At 47.3% G+C, this 23,447-nt stretch overlaps 1 protein-coding gene across 1 annotated transcript in view; it reads left to right on the forward strand.

Moving 5' to 3' along the window:
* Positions 1 to 23,447, forward strand: part of LOC137562610 (complement C3-like) — a 340,327-nt gene that overhangs the window by 290,101 nt on the left and 26,779 nt on the right. Inside the window, exons 38-39 of the mRNA XM_068274113.1 lie at positions 12,758 to 12,841; positions 12,946 to 13,029. Of these exons, the coding sequence (XP_068130214.1) occupies positions 12,758 to 12,841; positions 12,946 to 13,029 (168 nt within the window). The remainder of the gene's footprint in view (positions 1 to 12,757; positions 12,842 to 12,945; positions 13,030 to 23,447) is intronic.

Genomic DNA, 23,447 nt, shown 5'->3' on the forward strand with positions numbered 1-23,447 from the left:
TTGTTTTTCCTGATTGAAAAAAATATTATTTTTGACTTTTTTTTTCAATTGGATCATTTTGGTCGAATAAATGGGAAAATCGAAAGTTTTTATTGTACTGTGTAATGGGCACCATTAGCTACACTTTCTGCCTTTGCTAACATAGACTGTTCTTAAGTATACCCAAACTGACATGTGACATGATGAGATAGACATGTGTATGTACAGTGCCTAGCACACAAATAACTATGCTGTGTTCCTTTTTTTCTTTCTCTGCCTGAAAGAGTTAAATATCAGGTATGTAAGTGGCTGACTCAGTCCTGACTACAGTGTGACCCTCACTGATAAGAAATTCCCCTTTTTATCTCTTTCTTGCCCCCCCCCCCCCCAACTGAAGCCATTTTCTGCTAGGAAAGTGTTATGGTTGGAATTTCTTATTAGTGACGGTCACACTGTAGTCACTTCCTGTCTGATTCAGGATTGAGTCAGCCACTTACATACCTGATATTTAACTCTTTCAGGCAGAGAAAGAAAAAAAGGAACAAAGCATAGTTATTTGTGTGCTAGGCACTATACATACACATGTCTATCTCATCATGCCACATGTCACTTCGGGTATCCTTTAAGAGAAACCTAAATCAGGTGCTAGACCCAGTTGAAGATGCCACGAAACGCAACATGAACTTCAGATTCGTGCTTTGTTGAGGCAGCCAAGATCCTCAAAGCTGCACTTGTATTCCTGCTGTATTCCTGTATTGCCAAATAAATCTCCTTAGTGGTTTGAAGTAGTCTGTGATTTCCCTCCATTGTCCGCTGCTGCTGTGGGAATGGCCAGTAAAGTTACGCCGTTCCTGTGATATGGGGCTGAAAGAAGGTGGCAACTGCTAGTAGTGATGATCTTAATTGGCTAATTACGATTATGCAAAATTTCACATCAATTTTCGCAATTACGCCTATACGTAATTACGATTTGCAAATTCAATTGATTTCGTATAGTCATTCGTAATTTCGCATAACATTTTGCACAATTTTCGCGTCATTTCATGCCAGCTTTAGCGGTTTATAGCAAAGCCCCCCCCCCACCCCCCCCCATACATGCTATTGACATTAAGATAGCTACATATGTGAAGAATTCTGGGTTCAAGTCAAAAAAAGAATTTTCCAAAAAGACCTTGTCGTTTTTGAGAAAATAATTTTTAAACTCCGAAAAAATACGGTTTAAAAATCATTTTTCTTTGCATTTTTAAAATCGATTTTCTCAAAAATTATAAGGTATTTTTGAAAAATTCTTTATTTCACTTGTACCCACTAAACTGAGAAGGATATGGATTTTTCCTTTTAAAACAATACCAGTTGCCTGACTCCCCTGCTGATCCTGTATCTCTAATACTTTTAGCCACAGCCCCTGAACAAGCACGCAGATCAGGTGCTCTGACTGAAGTCAGACTGGATTACTGCATGCTTGTTTCAGGTGTGTGATTCAGCCACTACTGCAGCCAAATAGATCAGCAGGTACGACAAGCAACTGGTATTGCTTAACCTGCTGGGCGGTCTGGACGAGCTCAGCTCGTCCAGTACCGCCGGAGCCTGCCGCTCAGGCCCTGCTGGGCCGATTTGGCTCAAATAAAAAGCAGCACACGCAGCCGGCACTTTGCCAGCCGCGTGTGCTGCCTGATCGCCGCCGCTCTGCGGCGATCCGCCGCGAGCAGCGGCGAAAGAGGGCCCCCCTAGCCGCCTGAGCCCAGCGTAGCCGGAACAAAAAGTTCCGGCCAGCGCTAAGGGCTGGATCGGAGGCGGCTGACGTCAGGACGTCGGCTGACGTCGATGACGTCACTCCGCTCGTCGCTATGGCGACGATGTAAGCAAAACAAGGAAGGCCGCTCATTGCGGCCTTCCTTGTTTATTCTGGGCGCCGGAGGCGATCGGAAGATCGCCTCCGGAGCGCCCTCTAGTGGGCTTTCATGCAGCCAACTTTCAGTTGGCTGCATGAAATAGTTTTTTTTTTATTAAAAAAAAACCCTCCCGCAGCCTGCCTGGCGATCTTAATAGAACGCCAGGCAGGTTAAAAGGAAATATCCATATCCCTCTCAGTTAAAGAGGAACTCCAGTGAAAATAATGTAATAAAAAAAGTGCTTCATTTTTACAATAATTATGTATAAATGATTTAGTCATTGTTTGCGCATTGTAAAATCTTTTAAATCCCTGATTTACATTCTGACATTTATCACATGGTGACATTTTTACTGCTGGCAGGTGATGTAGCTGTTGTATGCTGTTTTGGCAGTTGGAAACAGCTGTAAACAGCAGTGGCGGACATACGGCCGTGCAGGCCGTGCCGCCGCACGAGGGCCCCTGAAGTTCTGCTGCTTCAGGGGCCCATTAAGTATTGCAGGTTTTTTTTTTTTTATTTTTTTTTTTTTTTATTTATTTTTTTTTTAACCTGGGGGGCCCAACTCCTGTCCTCCCCCCTCACCTCGCCCCCCCCCCCCCCCCCCTCATGCGGCGGGAGAGCGGAAAATACAAGAAGTCTCCGGCCGGGGCGGCAGCTGCCGCTTGGTCTCCAACTTTGGAGACATATCGGAAACTAAGCAGCAGCTGCCTCTAGCGTCTGCTGCAGCCCCGGCCGGAGACTTCCTGTATTTTCTGCTCTCCCGCCGGCTGCAGCGCATACCGGGAGGGGGGTCCCGAGGTGAGTGAGGGAGGATAGGAGTCGGGCCCCCCACCCGGATAGCTACCCACCCGGCTACCTTACCCACCCACCCGGCTACCTACCCCGCTACCTAACCATCCACCCGGCTACCTACCCGGCTACCTAACCAGGCTACCTACCCACCCACCCGGCTACCTAGCTACCCACCCGGCTACCTAACCACCCTGCCGGCTATCTACCTGGCTACCTACCCACCCGGCTACCTAACCACCCTGCCGGCTATCTACCTGGCTACCTACCCACCCGGCTACCTACCCACCCGGCTACCTAGCTACCTAACCACCCTGCCGGCTACCTACCTGGCTACCTACCCACCCGGCTACCTAGCTACCCACCCGGCTACCTGACCACCCTGCCGGCTATCTACCTGGCTACCTACCCACCCGGCTACCTAGCTACCCACCCGGCTACCTAACCACCCTGCCGGCTATCTACCTGGCTACCTACCCACCCGGCTACCTACCCACCCGGCTACCTAGCTACCCACCTAACCACCCTGCCGGCTACCTACCCACCCGGCTACCTAGCTACCCACCCGGCTACCTAACCACCCTGCCGGCTATCTACCTGGCTACCTACCCACCCGGCTACCTAGCTACCCACCCGGCTACCTAACCACCCTGCCGGCTATCTACCTGGCTACCTACCCACCCGGCTACCTACCCACCCTGCTGGCTACCTACCCACCCGGCTACCTACCCACCCACCCGGCTACCTACCCACCCACCCGGCTACCTACCCACCCGGATACCTACCTACCCACCCGGCTACCTACCCACCCACCCGGCTACCTACCCACCCGGCTACCTAACCACCCTGCCGGCTATCTACCTGGCTACCTACCCACCCGGCTACCTACCCACTCGGCTACCTAGCTACCCACCCGGCTACCTAACCACCCTGCCGGCTATCTACCTGGCTACCTACCCACCCGGCTACCTAACCACCCTGCCGGCTATCTACCTGGCTACCTACCCACCCGGCTACCTACCCACCCACCCGGCTACCTACCCACCCGGATACCTACCTACCCACCCGGCTACCTACCCACCCACCCGGCTACCTAACCACCCACCCGGCTACCTAACCACCCACCCGGCTACCTACACACCCACCCGGCTACCTACCTACCCACCAGGCTACCTACCTACCTACCCACCCGGCTACCTACCAACCCACCAGGCTACCTACCCACCCACCCAGCTACCTAACCACCCACCTACCCACCCACCAGGCTACCTACCCACCCGCCTACCCAGCCACCCACCAGGCTACCCACCCGGCTACCCAGCCACCCACCAGGCTACTTACCCACCCGGCTAAGGGCTACCTACCTACCCACCTGGCTGCCTACCTACCCACCAGGCTACCTATCCACCCAACCACCCATGGGAGCTGCGCGCCGGATGGAGGCTGGGACAGGAGGTCTGCTGCTGCAGGTGAGTAAATGTTTTTTTTTTTATTATTTATTTTAGCAGGTGTATGTTCTGGGCAGGTCTGCCACATGATTGCGTGTATGTTCTGGGCAGGTCTGCCACATGATTGCGTGTATGTTCTGGGCAGGTCTGCCACATGATTGCATGTATGTTCTGGGCAAATTTGCTACATGATTGCATGTGTTTTCTGGGCAAATCTGCCGACATGATTGCACGTATTTTCTGGGCATATCTGCCGACATGATTGCAGGTATTTTCTGGGCATATCTGCCGACATGATTGCATGTATTTTCTGGGCATATCTGCCGACATGATTGCACGTATTTTCTGGGCATATCTGCCGACATGATTGCACGTATTTTCTGGGCATATCTGCCGACATGATTGCACGTATTTTCTGGGCATATCTGCCGACATGATTGCACGTATTTTCTGGGCATATCTGCCGACATGATTGCACGTATTTTCTGGGCATATCTGCCGACATGATTGCACGTATTTTCTGGGCATATCTGCCGACATGATTGCACGTATTTTCTGGGCATATCTGCCGACATGATTGCACGTATTTTCTGGGCATATCTGCCGACATGATTGCACGTATTTTCTGGGCATATCTGCCGACATCATTGCACGTATTTTCTGGGCATATCTGCCGACATGATTGCACGTATTTTCTGGGCATATCTGCCGACATGATTGCACGTATTTTCTGGGCATATCTGCCGACATGATTGCACGTATTTTCTGGGCATATCTGCCGACATCATTGCACGTATTTTCTGGGCATATCTGCCGACATCATTGCACGTATTTTCTGGGCAAATCTGCCGACATGATTGAATGTATTTTCTGGGCAAATCTGCTCACATTATGTGTATTTTCTTGAGAAAACCTGCACAATTATGTGAATTTTCTGGGGAAAGGGTCACCAAAACTTGGGCCCACTGTCTTTGCGTTGCACTTTTCAAGGGAACCTGAGGTGAGAATAATATTGAGGCTGCCATATTTCTCTCCTTTTAAGCAATACCAGTTGCCTGGTTGCCGTTCTGGTCCTCTGCCTCTTATTCTTTCAACCATAGACCCTGAACAAGCATGCAGCAGGTCAGGGGTTTCTGACAATATTGTCAGAACTGAGAAGATTAAGCTGCATGCTTGTTGCTGGTGTAATTCAGTTTATTACTGCAGCCAAATAGATCAGCAGGGCCGCCAGGCAACTAGTATTGTTTAAAAGGAAATAAATATGGCAGCCTCCATATCACTCTCACCCCGGGATCACTTTAAATTACAGTTAGCTCCGCCCTTATCCGGTCATTGCCACGCCCATTTTTTTGCCGCGGCGCTACGCGCCGCAGGTTCTATCCACGCCCTTCGCGCGCCGCAGGTTGTAGCTGCACCCATTTTTGGGCGCGGCGCAGGTCAGGGGGGCCCACAATTGATATTTTGCACAGGGGCCCACTGCTGCCTGTGTCCGCCACTGGTAAACAGCTATTTCCCACAATGCAGCAAGGTCCACAGACAGGAAACTGCCAGAAGTACCTCGGTACTCAGAGCTTCTTGTGGGAGGGGTTTCAACACAATATCAGTTATACAGAGCCCCCTGATGGTCTGTTTGTGAAAATGACTAGATTTCTCATGTAAAAGGGGGTATCAGCTACTGATTGGGATTAAGTTCAATTCTTGGCCGGAGTTTCTATTTAAGTCTCCCTTTAACATATACAGCAATTTTGGTGTCAATAGCATGTGTGGGGATTTTGCTATTAACTGCCAAAGTTGGCACAAAATTTCACAAAATTATGCGAGAAATTAAGCAAAATTATAAAATATTACTTGCAAAATTAATTAAGATTTCCTCTGAAATTTTGCATTATGATTACGATACATAATTCGATATGAAATTTCAGCCCACCACTGACCCCTAGCAACCACCCATCACATTTTAACAGCAGCCAGAAATCTGGCTGGAGAAGCAGCTGCGGGCAGTCAGGATGCTAGTTGTCTGCTGTTGCGAATGCTACGTGTTAGCACTCGGACCCTCAGATAGTTCCGGTGTGCTTTGATCCGGGATTTCACACAAGACTAGGATTTATTACTGTTATTGATTTATGTATTGCTTGATAATCTGTGTATGACTCTGGCTCTCTTCTGACTTTGCTCTCGCCTTACGATTTAGTACTTTAGCCCTTCTGATTCGGTTGCTAACTCTGCATGTTAGATCTCTATCCTTTTGCCTGCCGATTTTGTACTGTATCTTCCTGTCTGTTGCCAAACCTATTTGTCTGACCTTTCTACTCACCAGTAGTGTTGGGCGAAAAGTGTTCGCCACTGTTCGGGTTCTGCAGAACATCACCCTGTTCGGGTGATGTTCGAGTTCGGCCGAACACCTGACGGTGCTCGGCCAAACCGTTCGGCCATATGGCCGAACTAAGAGCGCATGGCCGAACGTTCCCCGAACGTTCGGCTAGCGCTGTGATTGGCCGAACGGGTCACGTGGTTCGGACCCGAACGCGCTCTGATTGGCCGAACTGTCACGTGGTTCGGGTAAATAAATACCCGAACCACGTCATATCTCCGCCATTTGTCTGTGGGTTTAGCTTTGGGTAGGCAGGCAGGGTAGTTCGCGCTCCAGCCACGCTAGCCAGGGTCCCCCCCAGTCATTGTGTGTCACTGCTGGGAACAGTAGTACACCGCTTGCTCAGCCACACTATATAGCATTCTGTTTACTGCCACTCTGTGTACCTCGCTCAGCCACACTATATAGCATTCTGTTTACTGCCACTCTGTGTCTGCTGGGAATAGTAGTACACCGCTTGCTCAGCCACACTATATAGCATTCTGTTTACTGCCACTCTGTGTACCTCGCTCAGCCACACTATATAGCATTCTGTTTACTGCCACTCTGTGTCTGCTGGGAATAGTGGTACACCGCTCGCTCAGCCACACTATATAGCATTCTGTTCACTGTTCTGTGTCTGCTTGGAATAGTGGTACACCGCTCGCTCAGCCACACTATATAGCATTCTGTTTACTGTTCTGTGTCTGCTGGGAATAGTGGTACACCGCTCGCTCAGCCACACTATATAGCATTCTGTTTACTGTTCTGTGTCTGCTGGGAATAGTGGTACACCGCTCGCTCAGCCACACTATATAGCATTCTGTTCACTGTTCTGTGTCTGCTGGGAATAGTGGTACACCGCTCGCTCAGCCACACTATATAGCATTCTGTTCACTGTTCTGTGTCTGCTGGGAATAGTGGTACACCGCTCGCTCAGCCACACTATATAGCATTCTGTTTACTGTTCTGTGTCTGCTGGGAATAGTGGTACACCGCTCGCTCATCCACACTATATAGCATTCTGTTCACTGTTCTGTGTCTGCTGGGAATAGTGGTACACCGCTCGCTCAGCCACACTATATAGCATTCTGTTCACTGTTCTGTGTCTGCTGGGAATAGTGGTACACCGCTCGCTCAGCCACACTATATAGCATTCTGTTCACTGTTCTGTGTCTGCTGGGAATAGTGGTACACCGCTCGCTCAGCCACACTATATAGCATTCTGTTTACTGTTCTGTGTCTGCTGGGAATAGTGGTACACCGCTCGCTCAGCCACACTATATAGCATTCTGTTTACTGTTCTGTGTCTGCTGGGAATAGTGGTACACCGCTCGCTCAGCCACACTATATAGCATTCTGTTTACTGTTCTGTGTCTGCTGGGAACAGTAGTACACCGCTCGCTCAGCCAGAGTATATAGCATTGTGTTTACTGCCACTCTGTGTACACCGCTCAGCCAGACTATATACCATTGTTTACTGACACTCTGTGTACACCGCTCAGCCAGACTATATACCATTGTTTACTGACACTCTGTGTACACCGCTCAGCCAGACTATATACCATTGTTTACTGCCACTCTGATTCTGCTGGGAACAGTAGTACACCGCTCGCTCAGCCAGACTATATACCATTGTTTACTGACACTCTGTGTACACCGCTCAGCCAGACTATATACCATTGTTTACTGCCACTCTGATTCTGCTGGGAACAGTAGTACACCGCTCGCTCAGCCAGACTATATACCATTGTTTACTGACACTATATAGCAGACTATATAGCATTGTGTGTACACCGCTCAGCCAGACTATATACCATTGTTTACTGACACTCTGTGTACACCGCTCAGCCAGACTATATACCATTGTTTACTGCCACTCTGATTCTGCTGGGAACAGTAGTACACCGCTCGCTCAGCCAGACTATATACCATTGTTTACTGACACTCTGTGTACACCGCTCAGCCAGACTATATACCATTGTTTACTGCCACTCTGATTCTGCTGGGAACAGTAGTACACCGCTCGCTCAGCCAGACTATATAGCATTGTGTTTACTGCCACTCTGTGTACACCGCTCAGCCACACTATATAGCATTGCGTACTCTGCCAGTCAGTGTGTATATTGCTGGGATCAGTAATACTCCACTCACCGTCAACCACTATATGAGCTCAACATGAGTTCCCCAGAGACCTCCGCTGTGAGCAGCACTCCCAACAACAGCAACAGCCAACGCCCCACGCAAGCTATAACATCCACCCCAGCAGCCAGTGGTCAGCAGCAGCCCTCCCCGGAGGAGAACGTTGTGTCCATCAGTCCGTCGCCAGAGCGATTAATGAGGGCTGCCATTGAGGAGATGATGGGGCCTGATGTGGAGGAGGAGGTCTGGCTCAGGCCAGCATCCCAAGTTAATGTTGAGGACGATGAGGGGTCTGTGTCTGGGGATGTTGGGGTGGCAGAGGTGGTGGGTGGGTCAGACTCAGGAGAAGAGTTGTATGATGAGGATGATGATCGGGACCATCTGTATGTGCCTCAGAGTCCGACCCCGGAAAACATGTTGTATCGTGTGTTTAGGTACTAAAATCTGCGTTCCCTCCCAGTAGTGTTGGGCGAACAGTGTTTGCCACTGTTCGGGTTCTGCAGAACATCACCCTGTTCGGGGTGACTATATAGCAGACTATATAGCATTGTGTTTAATGCCACTCTGTGTACACGGCTCAGCCACACTATATAGCATTGTGTTTACTTCCACTCTGTGTCTGCTGGGAACAGTAGTACACCGCTCACCCGCCACTGTATAGCATTGTGCTCTGTGTCACTGCTGACAATAGTGGTACACCGCTCACCCACCACTGTATAGCATTTCTGTACTGCCACTGTACTGCTGCCAGTCAGCGTGTACTTTAAGGATAAGTGAAATGAGGAAGAAATCCGGTGAAAGAGGGAGGGGCAAGGGAAGAGGTGTTTCCCCTGACGGTTCACGTACAGGCCACAGGGGAGCACCCAAGAAAACCCACTCAATACTGCCCATGTTGTCCAGGACAACAACCCTCACAGATCCAAAAGAACAGGACCAGATAATTACTTGGATGACCTCTCAAGCGTCCAGCAGTGGGTTAAGCAGCACCAGCACATCACGCACGAGGTCCGAGTCCTCAGCCAGTTAAAGTCTGGGCTTTCTTTGAAGACTGCACTGAGGATGTTACCATGGCGATTTGCAAGGTGTGCAAGACCCGCCTGAGCAGGGGGAAAAGTATTAACAACCTCTCCACCACCAGCATGAGCCGCCACATTCTATCCAAACATCCCACTCTGTGGGCAAACGCGGCAGGACAGGGTACCACCAGCAACACTGCCTCCCTTGAGTTCACCAGACTCACCACCAGACCCGCCTCAGCAGCAGCAGTAGCCCAGCCATTGCGTGGTTCACAACATTCACAAACATCAGACGATGCTGACACTGTCACTTTCCGGACTAGTGCTCTTGAGGTCTCCCAGTGTTCATCAAACACAACAACCAACAGCCCTTCGGTGTGCAGCGCTACGGTTGAGTTGTCTGTCTCTGAGATGTTTGAGCACAAGAGGAAATTGCCAGCAAATGACCCCCGGGCCGTGGCAGTAACAGCCAGCCAGCATAGCCAAGCTTCTGGCCTGCGAAATGCTGCCATATCGAGTGGTGGAGACAAACAGCTTCAAGGGCATGATGTCAGTGGCCATCCCACGTTACGTGGTTCCCAGCCGCTACCACTTTGCGCGCTCTGCAGTGCCTGAGTTGCATGAGCACGTGGTCAGCTAAATAACCCGAAGCTTGAAGAATGCCGTTGCCTGCAAGGTTCACCTCACCACTGACACCTGGACGAGTGCGTTCGGCCAGGGTCGATACATCTCCCTTACCGCGCACTGGGTGAACCTTGTGGAGCCCTACAGCGATTCCTCACCTGCTACGGCGCGGGTGTTGCCCACGCCGCAAACAGCTGGATAACAACAGCAGCACCTACCTCTCTGACTCCTTCTCCTCCAACGCATCTCAAAGCTGTACCTCATCCGGAAATGCTAACCCAGCACCAGCAGCAGTAGGATCGTGGAAGCAGTGCAGCACAGCTGTTGGCATGCGTCAGCAAGCGTTGCTGAAGCTGATCTGCCTTGGGGATAAGCAGCACACAGGGGAGGAAATTTGGAGGGGAATAAAGGAACAGACGGATTTGTGGCTGGCACCGCTGGACCTGAAACCGGGCATGAAGCTAGACACCTGGCACGAACTGGCAATGTACGCAATAGAGGTGCTGGCTTGCCCGGCAGCCAGCGTTATGTCGGAACGCTGTTTCAGTGCTGCCGGAGGCATCATCACAGATCGGCGTATCCGCCTCTCCACAGAAAATGCAGACCGTCTGACTCAAATTAAAATGAATCAATCCTGGATTGGAAACGACTACGCAACACTCCTGGACCCCAACCAAGTAACATGACCGATGAACATCTGGGATGGTTTAGCGTTTCCGGTCCCTGTTTATTGAACCTCTCATCTGTATTACATTTATGACTGCATGGCGGCAAAAAGCATTGCTGCTATATCCGCACGCTTTTTGTCCTCATGCAAGGCCTGGGTTGTTGTGTCTCACAAAGCGTGGCCTTCTCCTCCTGCGCCTCCTCCTGTTCCATCACGTGTGCTGCTGCTGCTGCTGCTGCTGGGTTACCGTTGCCGGTCCCTGTTTATGGAACCTCTTATCTTTATTACATTTATGACTACATGGCGGTACAAAGCATGCTATCCGCACGCTTTTTGTCCTCATGCAAGGCCTGGGTTGTTGTGTCTCACAAAGCGTGGCCTTCTCCTCCTGCGCCTCCTCCTGTTCCATCACGTGTGCTGCTGCTGGGTTAGCGTTGCCGCGTGGTCCCTGTTTATTGAACCACTTATCTTTATTACATTTATGACTGCATGGTGGTACAAAGCATGCTATCCGCACGCTTCTTGTCCTCATGCAAGGCCTGGGTTGTTGTGTCTCAAAGCGTGGCCTTCTCCTCCTGCGCCACCCTCCTCCTGTTCCATCACGTGTGCTGCTGCTGGGTTAGCATTACCGGTCCCTTTTCCTGGAACCTCTTATATGTATTACATTTATGACTGCATGCCGACAAAAAGCATGTTACCTGTGCAAAGAAAACAGACATTTCCCGCATTTAAAAGACAGTTTTCCCTTTGAAACTTTAAAATCGATTTTCTCAAAAACTATAAGCTCTTTTTGCTAAAAAAAATTTTCCTCTTGTACCCACTCCCAAGGTGCACATACCCTGTAAATTTGGGGTATGTAGCATGTAAGGAGGCTTTACAAACCACAAAAGTTCGGGTCCCCATTGACTTCCATTATGTTCGGAGTTCGGGTCGAACACCCGAACATCGCGGCCATGTTCGGCCTGTTCGGCCCGAACCCGAACATCTAGATGTTCGCCCAACACTACTCACCAGTGAGCCCTTGTCACTGGTGAGGTTCTTTGCTGTTAGTTCTCACCAGCTCCTCTGGTGAAGTTCTGCTTTATACTCACCAGTGAGCCCTTGTCACTGGTGAAGTTCATTACAGATAGTACCCACCAGCTCCTCTGGTGAGGTTCTGCTAAACGTATCTGTATTACTGTTGCACCAAGCACGTTACACCTGTTACACCTTTTGTATTTATTGTCACGGCAGCTTCTGATATACCAGCATTATAGGTGATTCTGCAGATCATCTTATAATCAAGTATATATATCTGCATTATTGCTGATACTGCAGATCACCTAATAATCAGAATTCTGCCTTTTGCTGACACAGATCGTTACACTGGCATTGTTTATAAGTGAATGAAGATGGTAGCCTCTATATTCCTCTGACTTCAGGTTAATTTTCCTGTTCTATTTCATCTCTCTCTGCTGTCTCACTCTCTTTTCTTATCTATTCTCTCTGATAACCACTTCTCTCACCTACTCTCTTCTGTGACTCCTCTCACCGGTACCCTGGACCGACCTGCTTGGTCCTAATGCCAATGCCTTATCTACTGTCCTACTCCATTACTAAACTCTGCTGCAGCTCTCACATTCCTCTCCACTAGAGGGAGCCGGGGAGCTTCTTATGCAAATTTCATGTTCATTTTATGCAAATGCTGAATTTGAAAAAATCCAGATGCAATTGCACAATTGCATATAACTTCTGCTGCGCAAACTCCATCTCTCCATGGGAGTTTTTTTTTCTTCTTTTTTTAACTTGGTTATTTTCTTGTTTTAATGAGTGAATTTCAGCTTTTTTCTTTTTTTGTCCTTTTTTTTTAGGAAATTGCCACATGAGGCAGCAATTGGGTAAACAGGCTGAGAATGAGCGATACATACGAATGTGTGAAGCTGGAGTTGACTACGGTCAGTTACCATAATTTATTGCCAAGGCGTTCATCAAAAATCATTTTATGATGGTGAATCTGTTTGTCAGCTGTGCTTTATATCACTATTCTTAATCCTTTCAGTGTACAAGACCACAGTCAATTCTATAGAAGAGAAAAACAACTTTGTGGAATACGATATGAACATTACAAGAGTCATAAAACAAGGTAATATCCAACATCTTCAGCTGTGCTTAACCACTTCACCTCCAAGGGTTTTTCCCCTTGAAAAACCATGGCAATTTTCACCTGTTAGCGCTCCTTCCATTTATTCGCCTATAACTTTATTACTACTTATCACAACGCAAACAATCTCCAATTAGGCTTTCTGGTACTTTTTGGCCCCACCCACTTTTTTGCAACCTGGGCACACAGTAACTCAATGACCAATTTTGTGAGCTGTGGGGTCCTTGACATTAATAATTTGTATTTTCCCAGTGAAACGAAACAAATCTGATTGGCTGTGGCTCTGCCCCCTTTTTCTGAATTTGAACCCCAGTGACAAAATGACCAACTGTGCCAGGTTTGAGGCTTGTGCCATTAACAGTGCAAGAATGGCAGCAATTTCCCCCTTGAAAAACACATGTGAATTTTGATTAGCTTTTTTTTAGGCTCAATCCACTTTTCTGCATATTAATCCCAGTCACCCAGTAACAAACTGTCTAAAGTTTGAGAACCCTGCCATTAACAGTGAAGAAGGGCTGCAGTTTACATTTTCCCAGGGAAATCTGTTTTTGACTCCACCCACTTTTTGTAATCTTGACACGCAATGACCAAGTTTTGAGCTTCCGGGTTCCTAGCATCAAAATGGTGTGAATGTAAGCATTTTATCCAGCAAAGAAATCTGATTGGCTGTTTTTGGCTCCACCCCTTTAGTGAATTTGAACCCAAGTCACTAAATGACTGATTGTAGCAGGTTTGAGGCCTCTGCCATTAACAGTGTAAGAATGGCAGCAGTTTTAACCACTTAACGACCGCCCCCAGCCGATGGGCGGCGGCAAAGACCGGTCCCAAACGACCGCAATACGCCCATCGGCGGGGGCGGCTGCGGGAGTGGCTATGCGGCGATCGCGTCATTCGTGACGCGATCAGCCGCCGGGGACTGGCTCCGCCCCCCGTTCGCCGTAACCCGCCGGCCGTTCGGAAGCGCCGGCGGGTTACTGGCATCCGGATCGCCGCTGCAACAGTGTATAATAGGCTTTGTAATGTATACAAAGCCTATTATACTGGCTGCCTCCTGCCCTGGTGGTCCCAGTGTCCGAGGGACCACCAGGGCAGGCTGCAGCCACCCTAGTCTGCACCCAAGCACACTGATTTCCCCCCCCCTGCCCCCTGATCGCCCACAGCACCCCTCAGACCCCCCCCTGCCCACCCCCCAGACCACTGTTTGCACCCAGTCACCCCCCTAATCACCCATCAATCACTCCCTGTCACTATCTGTCAACGCTATTTTTTTTTTAAGTCCCTAATCTGCCCCCTACTCCCTCCTGATCACCCCCCCACCCCTCAGATTCTCCCCAGACCCCCCCCCAGACCCCCCCCCCCCGTGTACTGTATGCATCTATCCCCCCTGATCACCTGTCAATCACCTGTCAATCACCTGTCAATCACCCGTCAATCACCCCCTGTCACTGCCACCCATCAATCAGCCCCTGATCTGCCCCTTGCGGGCAATCTGATCACCCCCCCACACCAATAGATCGCCCGCAGATCCGACATCAGATCACCTCCCAAATCCATTGTTTACATCTATTCTCTCCTCTAAACACCCACTAATTACCCATCAATAACCCCCATCACCACCTGTCACTGTTACCCATCAGATTAGACCCTAATCTGCCCCTTGCGGGCACCCAATCACCTGCCCACACGCTCAGATTGCCCTCAGACCCCCCCCCCTTATCAATTCGCCCGTGCAATATTTACATCTGTTCTCCCCTGTAATAACCCACTGATTACCTGTCAATCACCCATCAATCACCCCCTGTCACTGCCACCCATCAATCACCCCCTGTCACTGCCACCCATCAATCAGCCCCTAACCTGCCCCTTGCGGGCAATCTGATCACCCACCCACACCAATAGATCGCCCGCAGATCCGACATCAGATCACCTCCCAAATCCATTGTTTACATCTATTCTCTCCTCTAAACACCCACTAATTACCCATCAATCACCCCCATCACCACCTGTCACTGTTACCCATCAGATTAGACCCTAATCTGCCCCTTGCGGGCACCCAATCACCCGCCCACACCTCAGAACGCCCTCAGACCCCAGCCCTGATCACCTCGCCAGTGCATTGCTTGCATCTATTTCCCCCCTCTAATCACACCTTGAGACACCCATCAATCACCTCCTGTCACCCCCTAGCACACCTACCCATCAGATCAGGCCCTAATTTGCCCCGTGTGGGCTCCTGATCACTCGGCCAAACCCTCAGATCCCCCTCAGACCCCCTTCCGATCACCTCCCCAGTGCATTGATTGCATCTATTTTCCCCTCTAACCGCCCCCTGAGACACCCATCAATCACCTCCTGTCACCCCCCTAGCACTCCTATCCATCAGATCAGGCCCAATACATCCTGTCATCTAAGAGGCCACCCTGCTTATGACCGATTCCACAAAATTTGCCCCCTCATAGACCACCTGTCATCAAAATTTGCAGATGCTTATACCCCTGAACAGTCATTTTGAGAAATTTGGTTTCCAGACTACTCACAGTTTTGGGCCCGTAAAATGCCAGGGCAGTATAGGAACCCCACAAGTGACCCCATTTTAGAAAGAAGACACCCCAAGGTATTCTGTTAGGTGTATGATGAGTTCATAGAATATTTTATTTTTTGTCAAAAGTTAGCGGAAATTGGATTGTTATTGTTTTTTTCACAAAGTGTCATTTTTCACTAACTTGTGAGAAAAAATAAAATCTTCTATGAACTCACCATACCCCTAACGGAATACCTTGGGGTGTCTTCTTTCTAAAATGGGGTCACTTGTGGGGTTCCTATACTGCCCTGGCATTTTAGGGGCCCTAAACCGTGAGGAGTAGTCTAGAAAACAAATGCCTCAAAATGACCTGTGAATAGGACGTTGGGCCCCTTAGCGCACCTAGGCTGCAAAAAAGTGTCACACATGTGGTATCGCCATACTCAGGAGAAGTAGTATAATGTGTTTTGTGGTGTATTTTTACACATACCCATGCTGGGTGGGAGAAATCTCTCTGTAAATGGACAATTGTGTGTAAAACAAATAAAAAAATGTGTCATTTACAGAGATATTTCTCCCACCCAGCATGGTTATATGTAAAAATACACCACAAAACACATTATACTACTTCTTCTGAGTACGGCGATACCACATGTGTGACACTTTTTTGCAGCCTAACTGTGCTAAGGGGCCCAAAGTCCAATGAGTACCTTTAGGATTTCACAGGTCATTTTGAGACATTTGGGTTCAAGACTACTCCTCACGGTTTAGGGCCCCTAAAATGCCAGGGCAGTATAGGAACCCCACAAGTGACCCCATTTTAGAAAGAAGACACCCCAAGGTATTCTTTTAGGTGTATGATGAGTTCATAGAAGATTTTATTTTTTGTCACAAGTTAGCGGAAATTGATATGTATTGTTTTTTTTTTCACAAAGTGTCATTTTCCGCTAACTTGTGACAAAAAAAAAATCTTCTATGAACTCACCATACTCCTAACAGAATACCTTGGGGTGTCTTCTTTCTAAAATGGGGTCACTTGTGGGGTTCCTATACTGCCCTGGCATTTTAGGGGCCCTAAACCGTGAGGAGTAGTCTAGAATCCAAATGCCTCAAAATGACCTGTGAATAGGACGTTAGGCCCCTTAGCGCACCTAGGTTGCAAAAAAGTGTCACACATGTGGTATCGCCGTACTCAGAAGAAGTAGTATAATGTGTTTTGGGGTGTATTTTTATACATACCCATGCTGGGTGGGAGAAATCTCTCTGTAAATGGACAATTGTGTGTAAAAAAAATCAAATAATTGTCATTTACAGAGATATTTCTCCCACCCAGCATGGGTATGTGTAAAAATACACCCCAAAACACATTATACTACTTCTCCTGAGTACGGCGGTACCACATGTGTGGCACTTTTTTGCACCCTAAGTGCGCTAAGGGGCCCAAAGTCCAATGAGTACCTTTAGGATTTCACAGGTCATTTTGCCACATTTGGTTTCAAGACTACTCCTCACGGTTTAGGGCCCCTAAAATGCCAGGGCAGTATAGGAACCCCACAAATGACTCCATTTTAGAAAGAAGACACCCCAAGGTATTCCGTTAGGAGAATGGCGAGTTCATAGAAGATTTTATTTTTTGTCACAAGTTAGCGGAAAATGACACTTTGTGAAAAAAAACAATTAAAATCAATTTCCGCTAACTTGTGACAAAAAAAAAAAATCTTCTATGAACTCACCATACATCTAACGGAATACCTTGGGGTGTCTTCTTTCTAAAATGGGGTAATTTGTGGGGTTCCTATACTGTCCTGGCATTTTAGGGGCCCTAAACCGTGAGGAGTAGTCTTGAAACGAAATTTCTCAAAATGACCTGTGAAATCCTAAAGGTACTCATTGGACTTTGGGCCCCTTAGCGCAGTTAGGGTGCAAAAAAGTGCCACACATGTGGTATCGCCGTACTCAGGAGAAGTAGTATAATGTGTTTTGGGGTGTATTTTTCCACATACCCATGCTGAGTGGGAGAAATATCTCTATAAATAGACAATTGTGTGTAAAAAAAATAAAAAAATTGTCATTTACGGAGATATTTCTCCCACCCAGCATGTGTATGTGTAAAAATACACCCCAAAACACATTATACTACTTTTCCTGAGTACGGCAATACCACATGTGTGGCACTTTTTTGCGGCCTAACTGCGCTAAGGGGCCCAAAGTCCAATGAGCATCTTTAGGCTTTACAGGGGTGCTTACAATTAGGCACCCCCCAAATGCCAGGACAGTAAACACACCCCACAAATGACCCCATTCTGGAAAGTAGACACTTCAAGGTATTCAGAGAGGAGCATAGTGAGTCCGTGGCAGATTTCATTTTTTTTTGTCGCAAGTTAGAAGAAATGGAAACTTTTTTTTTTTTTTTTTTTTTGTCACAAACTGTCATTTTCCGCTAACTTGTGACAAAAAATAAAATCTTCTATGAACTCACCATGCCTCTCACTGAATACTTTGGGATGTCTTCTTTCCAAAATGGGGTCATTTGGGGGGTATTTGTACTATCCTGGAATTTTAGCCCCTCATGAAACATGACAGGTGCGCAGAAAAGTCAGAGATGCTTGAAAATGGGAAAATTCACTTTTGGCACCATAGTTTGTAAACGCTATAACTTTTACCCAATCCAATAAATATACACTGAATGTTTTTTTTTTTATCAAAGACATGTAGCAGAATAACTTTCGCGCTCAAATGTATAGGAAATTTTACTTTATTTGAAAAATGTCAGCACAGAAAGTTAAAAAAGTCATTTTTTTGACAAAATTCATGTCTTTTTTGATGAATATAATAAAAAGTAAAACTCGCAGCAGCAATCAAATAGCATCAAAAGAAAGCTGTATTAGTGACAAGAAAAGGAGGTAAAATTCATTTAGGTGGTAGGTTGTATGACCGAGCAATAAACCGTGAAAGCTGCAGTGGTCTGAATGGAGAAAAAGGCTCTGGTCCTTAAGGGGCGAAAAGACTGTGGTCCCGAAGTGGTTAATATTGCCCTTGAAAATCAATAGGTGAATTTTGATTGGCTGTTTGTAGGCTCTACCCAATTTTCTAAATATTATTCCCAGTCACCCAGTGACTAACTGTGTCAAGTTTGAGAACCCTGCCATTAACAGAGTAAGAATGGTTGCAGTTTATATTTTCCCATGTAAAAAGTTAGTTATTTTTGGCTCTGCCCACTATTTCTAACCTTAACATACAGTCATTCACTGACCAAGTTTATGAGCTTTGGGGTCCTTGGCATCAATAATTTTCAATTTCCCACTGAAATTAAATAAATCTGATTGGCTGTTTGTGGCCCGCCCCCTTTTCAGAATTGTAACCCTAGTCTCCCACTGACTGAATGAACCAGATTTGAGGCCTCTGCCATTAAGAGTGTAAGAAGGGCAGCAATGTAAATATCCTCCTTGAAAATCAATAGGTGAGTTTTGATTGGTTGTTGTAGGCTTCACCCACTTTCCTGAGTATTAATCCCAGTCATCCAGTGGTCAACTGTGTCAAGTTTGAGAACCTTGCCAATAACAGAATGGCTGAAATCAAACTAACAAATATGATTGGTTGTTTATGGCTCCACCCCCTTTAGTGAATTTGCACCCAAGTCACCCAATGACTGTTTTAGGTTTGAGCCCTCTGCCATTAACCCCCCTGGCAATATGAAAAATTCCGCCAGGGGGCAGCGCAGCAGTTTTTTTTATTTATTTATTTTTTTTAAATCAGCGGTATCCCCCCGCCCGCTTCGATCGCCTTGGGCGATCTCCGATCAGGAAATCCCGTTCAAAGAACCGGATTTCCTGGAGGGCTTCCCCGTCGCCATGGCGACGGGGCGGGATGACGTCACCGACGTCAGCGACGTCGGGACGTCATTGGGCGTCCCGATCCACCCCTCGGCGCTGCCTGGCACTGATTGGCCAGGCAGCGCACGGGGTCTGGGGGGGGGGGGCTGCGCGCCGCAACAGATATCGGCGATCGGGCGCAAGCCGGCGGCGATCAGTGTGCTGGCGCAGATAGCAAAGTGCTAGCTGCGTCCAGCAAAAAAAAATTATGTAAATCGGCCCAGCAGGGCCTGAGCGGCACCCTCCGGCGGCTTACCCCGTGTCCAGCACGGGGTTACCGCTAAGGAGGTTAACAGTGTAAGAATAATAGCAATGTAAATATTCCCCTTGAAAATCAATAGATGAATTTTAATTTGGCTGTTGTGGCCCGCCCCCTTTTCAGAATTTAAATCCCAGTCTCCCAGTGACTGACTGTACCAGATTTGAGGCCTCTGCCATTAAGAGTGTATGAAGGGCAGCAATGTAAATAATCCCCTTGAAAATCAATCAATCCCACTCACCCAGTGACCAACTGTGCCAAGTTTGAGAAAACTGCCATTAACAGTGTAAGAATGGTTGTAGTTTATATTTTCCCATGTAAAAAATGTAGTTGTTACATAGTTACATAGTTATTTTGGTTGAAAAAAGACATACGTCCATCGAGTTCAACCAGTACAAAGTACAACACCAGCCTGCTCCCTCACATATCCCTGTTGATCCAGAGGAAGGCGAAAAAAACCCTTACAAGGCATGGTCCAATTAGCCCCTAAAGGGAAAAATTCCTTCCCGACTCCAGATGGCAATCAGATAAAATCCCTGGATCAACATCATTAGGCATTACCTAGTAATTGTAGCCATGGATGTCTTTCAACGCAAGGGAAGCATCTAAACCCCCTTTAAATGCAGGTATAGAGTTTGCCATAACGACTTCCTGTGGCAATGCATTCCACATCTTAATCACTCTTACTGTAAAGAACCCTTTCCTAAATAAATGGCTAAAACGTTTTTCCTCCATGCGCAGATCATGTCCTCTAGTCCTTTGAGAAGGCCTAGGGACAAAAAGCTCATCCGCCAAGCTATTATATTGCCCTCTGATGTATTTATACATACACCGCCCACTTTTTCTAACCTTGACATACAATCACTCAATTACGTTTATGAGCTTTGGGGTTTTTGGTATCAATAATTTGTATATTCCCATTGAAATTAAAACAAATCTGATTGGCTGTTTGTGGCTCTGCCCCCTTTTTGAATTTAAACTCAAGTTACCTAGTGACCAACTGTACCAGGTTTGAGGCACCTGCTATTAACAGTGTAAGAATGGCAGCAATTTAAATATTCCCCTTGAAAATCAAGAGGTGAATTTTGATTGGCTGTTGTAGGCTCCACCCATTTTCCTGAATATTAATTATCACCCAGTGACCAACTATGCAAAGTTTGACAACCCCGCCATTAACAGTGTAAGAATTACTGCAGTTCAAATTCAGTAAAGGGGTGGAGCCACAAACAGCCAGATTTCTTTGCTGGATAAACTGCTTCCAGTCACACAATTTTGATGCCAGGAACCCAAAAGCTCACAAACTTGATCATTGATTGACTGTGTGTCAAGGTTACAAAAAGTGGGTGGAGTTAAAAACAGATTTTTCTGGTAAATTGTAAACTGCAGCCTTTCTTCACTGTTAATGGTAGGGTTATCAAACTTAGCATACCTGGTTACTGGGTGACTGGGATTAATATTCAGAAAAGTGGGTGGAGCTTAAAATGCCAATCAAAAATCACATGTCGCTTTTCAAGGAGAATATTAAAATTGCTGTCATTCTTGCACTGTTTATGGCAAAAGCCTCAAACCTGGTACAGTTGGTAATTGGGTCACCGGGGTTCAAATTCAGAAAAGGAGACAGAGCCACAAACAGTGAATCAGATTTGTTTCATTTCATGGGAAAATACAAATTATTGATGCCAAGGACCGACAGCTCACAAACTTGGTCATTGAGTGACTGTACGTCCAGGTTACAAACAGTGGGCGGAGCCAAAAACAAATTTCACTGGGAAAATGTAAACTGCAGCCATTCTTACACTGTTTATGACAGGGTTCCCAAACTTTGCCCATATTAATATTCAGGGAGGTGGGTGGAGCCTATAATATCCAAATTCACCTGTTGATTTTCAAATTGCTGCCATTTTTAAACTGTTAATAGCAGAGGCCTCAAACCTGCTACAGTTGGTCATTGGGTGACTGGGGTTCAAATGCTGCAGAGGGGGTGAAGCCACAAACAGCCAATCTGATTTGTTTCATTTCTATTGGAATATACAAATTATTGATGCCAAGGACACCAAAGCTCACAAACTTGGTCATTGAGTGTTTGGGTTAGAAATTGGGCAGAGCCAACACCAGTGAAATGCATACACAGGCAATGCCGGGTCATCAGTGGGTGGAGACAAATACAAATTTCACTGGAAAAATGTAAACTGCAGCCATTCTTACACTGTTAATGGTAGGGTTCTCAAACTTTGCACAGTTGGTCACTGGGTGGCTGGGATTAATATTCAGAAAAGTGGGTGGAGCCTACAAAAGTGAATCAAACTTCACCTATTGCTTTTCAAGGGGAATATGTAATTGCTACCATTCTTGCACTGTTAATGGCACAGGCCTCAAACCTGGTACAGTTGGTTATTGGGTGACTGGGGTTCAAATTCAGAAAAGGGGGTGGAGCTACAAACAGCCAATCAGATTTTTTTCATTTCAATGCTAATTATTGATACCAAAGACCGCAAAGCTCACAAACTTGGTCAGTGAGTAATTGTGTGTTAGGGTTAGAAAAAGTATGCGGAGCCAACACCAGCCAAATACATACCCGGGCAACGCCGGGCAATCAGCTAGTTACTTCTAAAGATGCTTTAAATAGTAGTAATCATTGACAATCGGTTCCCCATCCCCCTCTTGCACCTCTGACGCTGTGGTTACCCTTGGCAGGTTTTGGTGGGGCCCATAGCTCGTTATCTATGCCACTGGCAGGGGGGGTAGGAGGGAGAAAAGAGGAGGATGAAACGCAGGGGTAGAGGGGAAAGGGGGGGGGATAGTTAGGAACAAAGGGGAGAATAGTATTACTATTCACATTGATAGTTGTGCTCCAGGCACTCTGGTTTGTCTTAGGGTGAAAATCCAGAACATCTCCTTCGCTCTGAGTTGGGTAATCCAGTCAGCTGTGCTTGCCTTTCTTTAGAATGAATGTAGCTGCAAGAAATGTTGGTGCTGGTCTAGTTAAGGGGAACCGTGGTAGCTTTCTGCTTGCGGCAACACGGTTGCGACCGCTGATTTGTAAGAAAAAGGGGACACAGCAGGAAACCCTTTGCTCCCCACCAGCCGAATAAGCCGTGAATGTATTCAATACGGGCCAAAGCCCACGGTCAATAGTCAAGGTGTGCAATTTTAGCATTTGTGTATCCCCTATTTTTTACAAATTAGTGGACAAGACCAATTTGCCTTGAGCAGGAAGCGTCTGTTGGTCTTTGAGGCTTCCCTCTGGGTTCCCTCAACTAGACTAGCGCCAACATTTTTGCATTGCAAACATGAGAGATGAGAAGAGCAAAAGCAATTTACTTTGACTTTGAAGTTTTGCGAATGTTGTCAAAATTTCTCAGGCACCTGCTTGGGAATTAAGCCAGACATAGTCTAGCACAGGGGTAGGGAACCTATGGCTCGGGAGCCGGATGTGGCTCTTTTGATGGCTACATTTGGCTCACATACACATCAGTAGGGGGTTGATTCACTGAGCTACACTGCTCAAACAGCACAGCTTAGTGTGGCAGCGCAAATAACATTTTTGAAGTAGGCAAGTTACTGCTGTAGCATGCACTACTAACTTACTCACACTACCCCAAAACGAATGTCTGCTCCAATTGTCCCCCCCTGTCAGGTCTAGTGACTTTGTAGGACGAGGTCCCAGAACTTTGATTGGCTCAATAGGCTGCCTGTCACATGACAGGCAGCCTATTGTGCCAAAGTGCGGGGATCTCGTCCTACAAAG

This window comes from Hyperolius riggenbachi, chromosome 3, assembly GCF_040937935.1.
Source record: "Hyperolius riggenbachi isolate aHypRig1 chromosome 3, aHypRig1.pri, whole genome shotgun sequence".
Lineage (NCBI taxonomy): Eukaryota > Metazoa > Chordata > Amphibia > Anura > Hyperoliidae > Hyperolius > Hyperolius riggenbachi.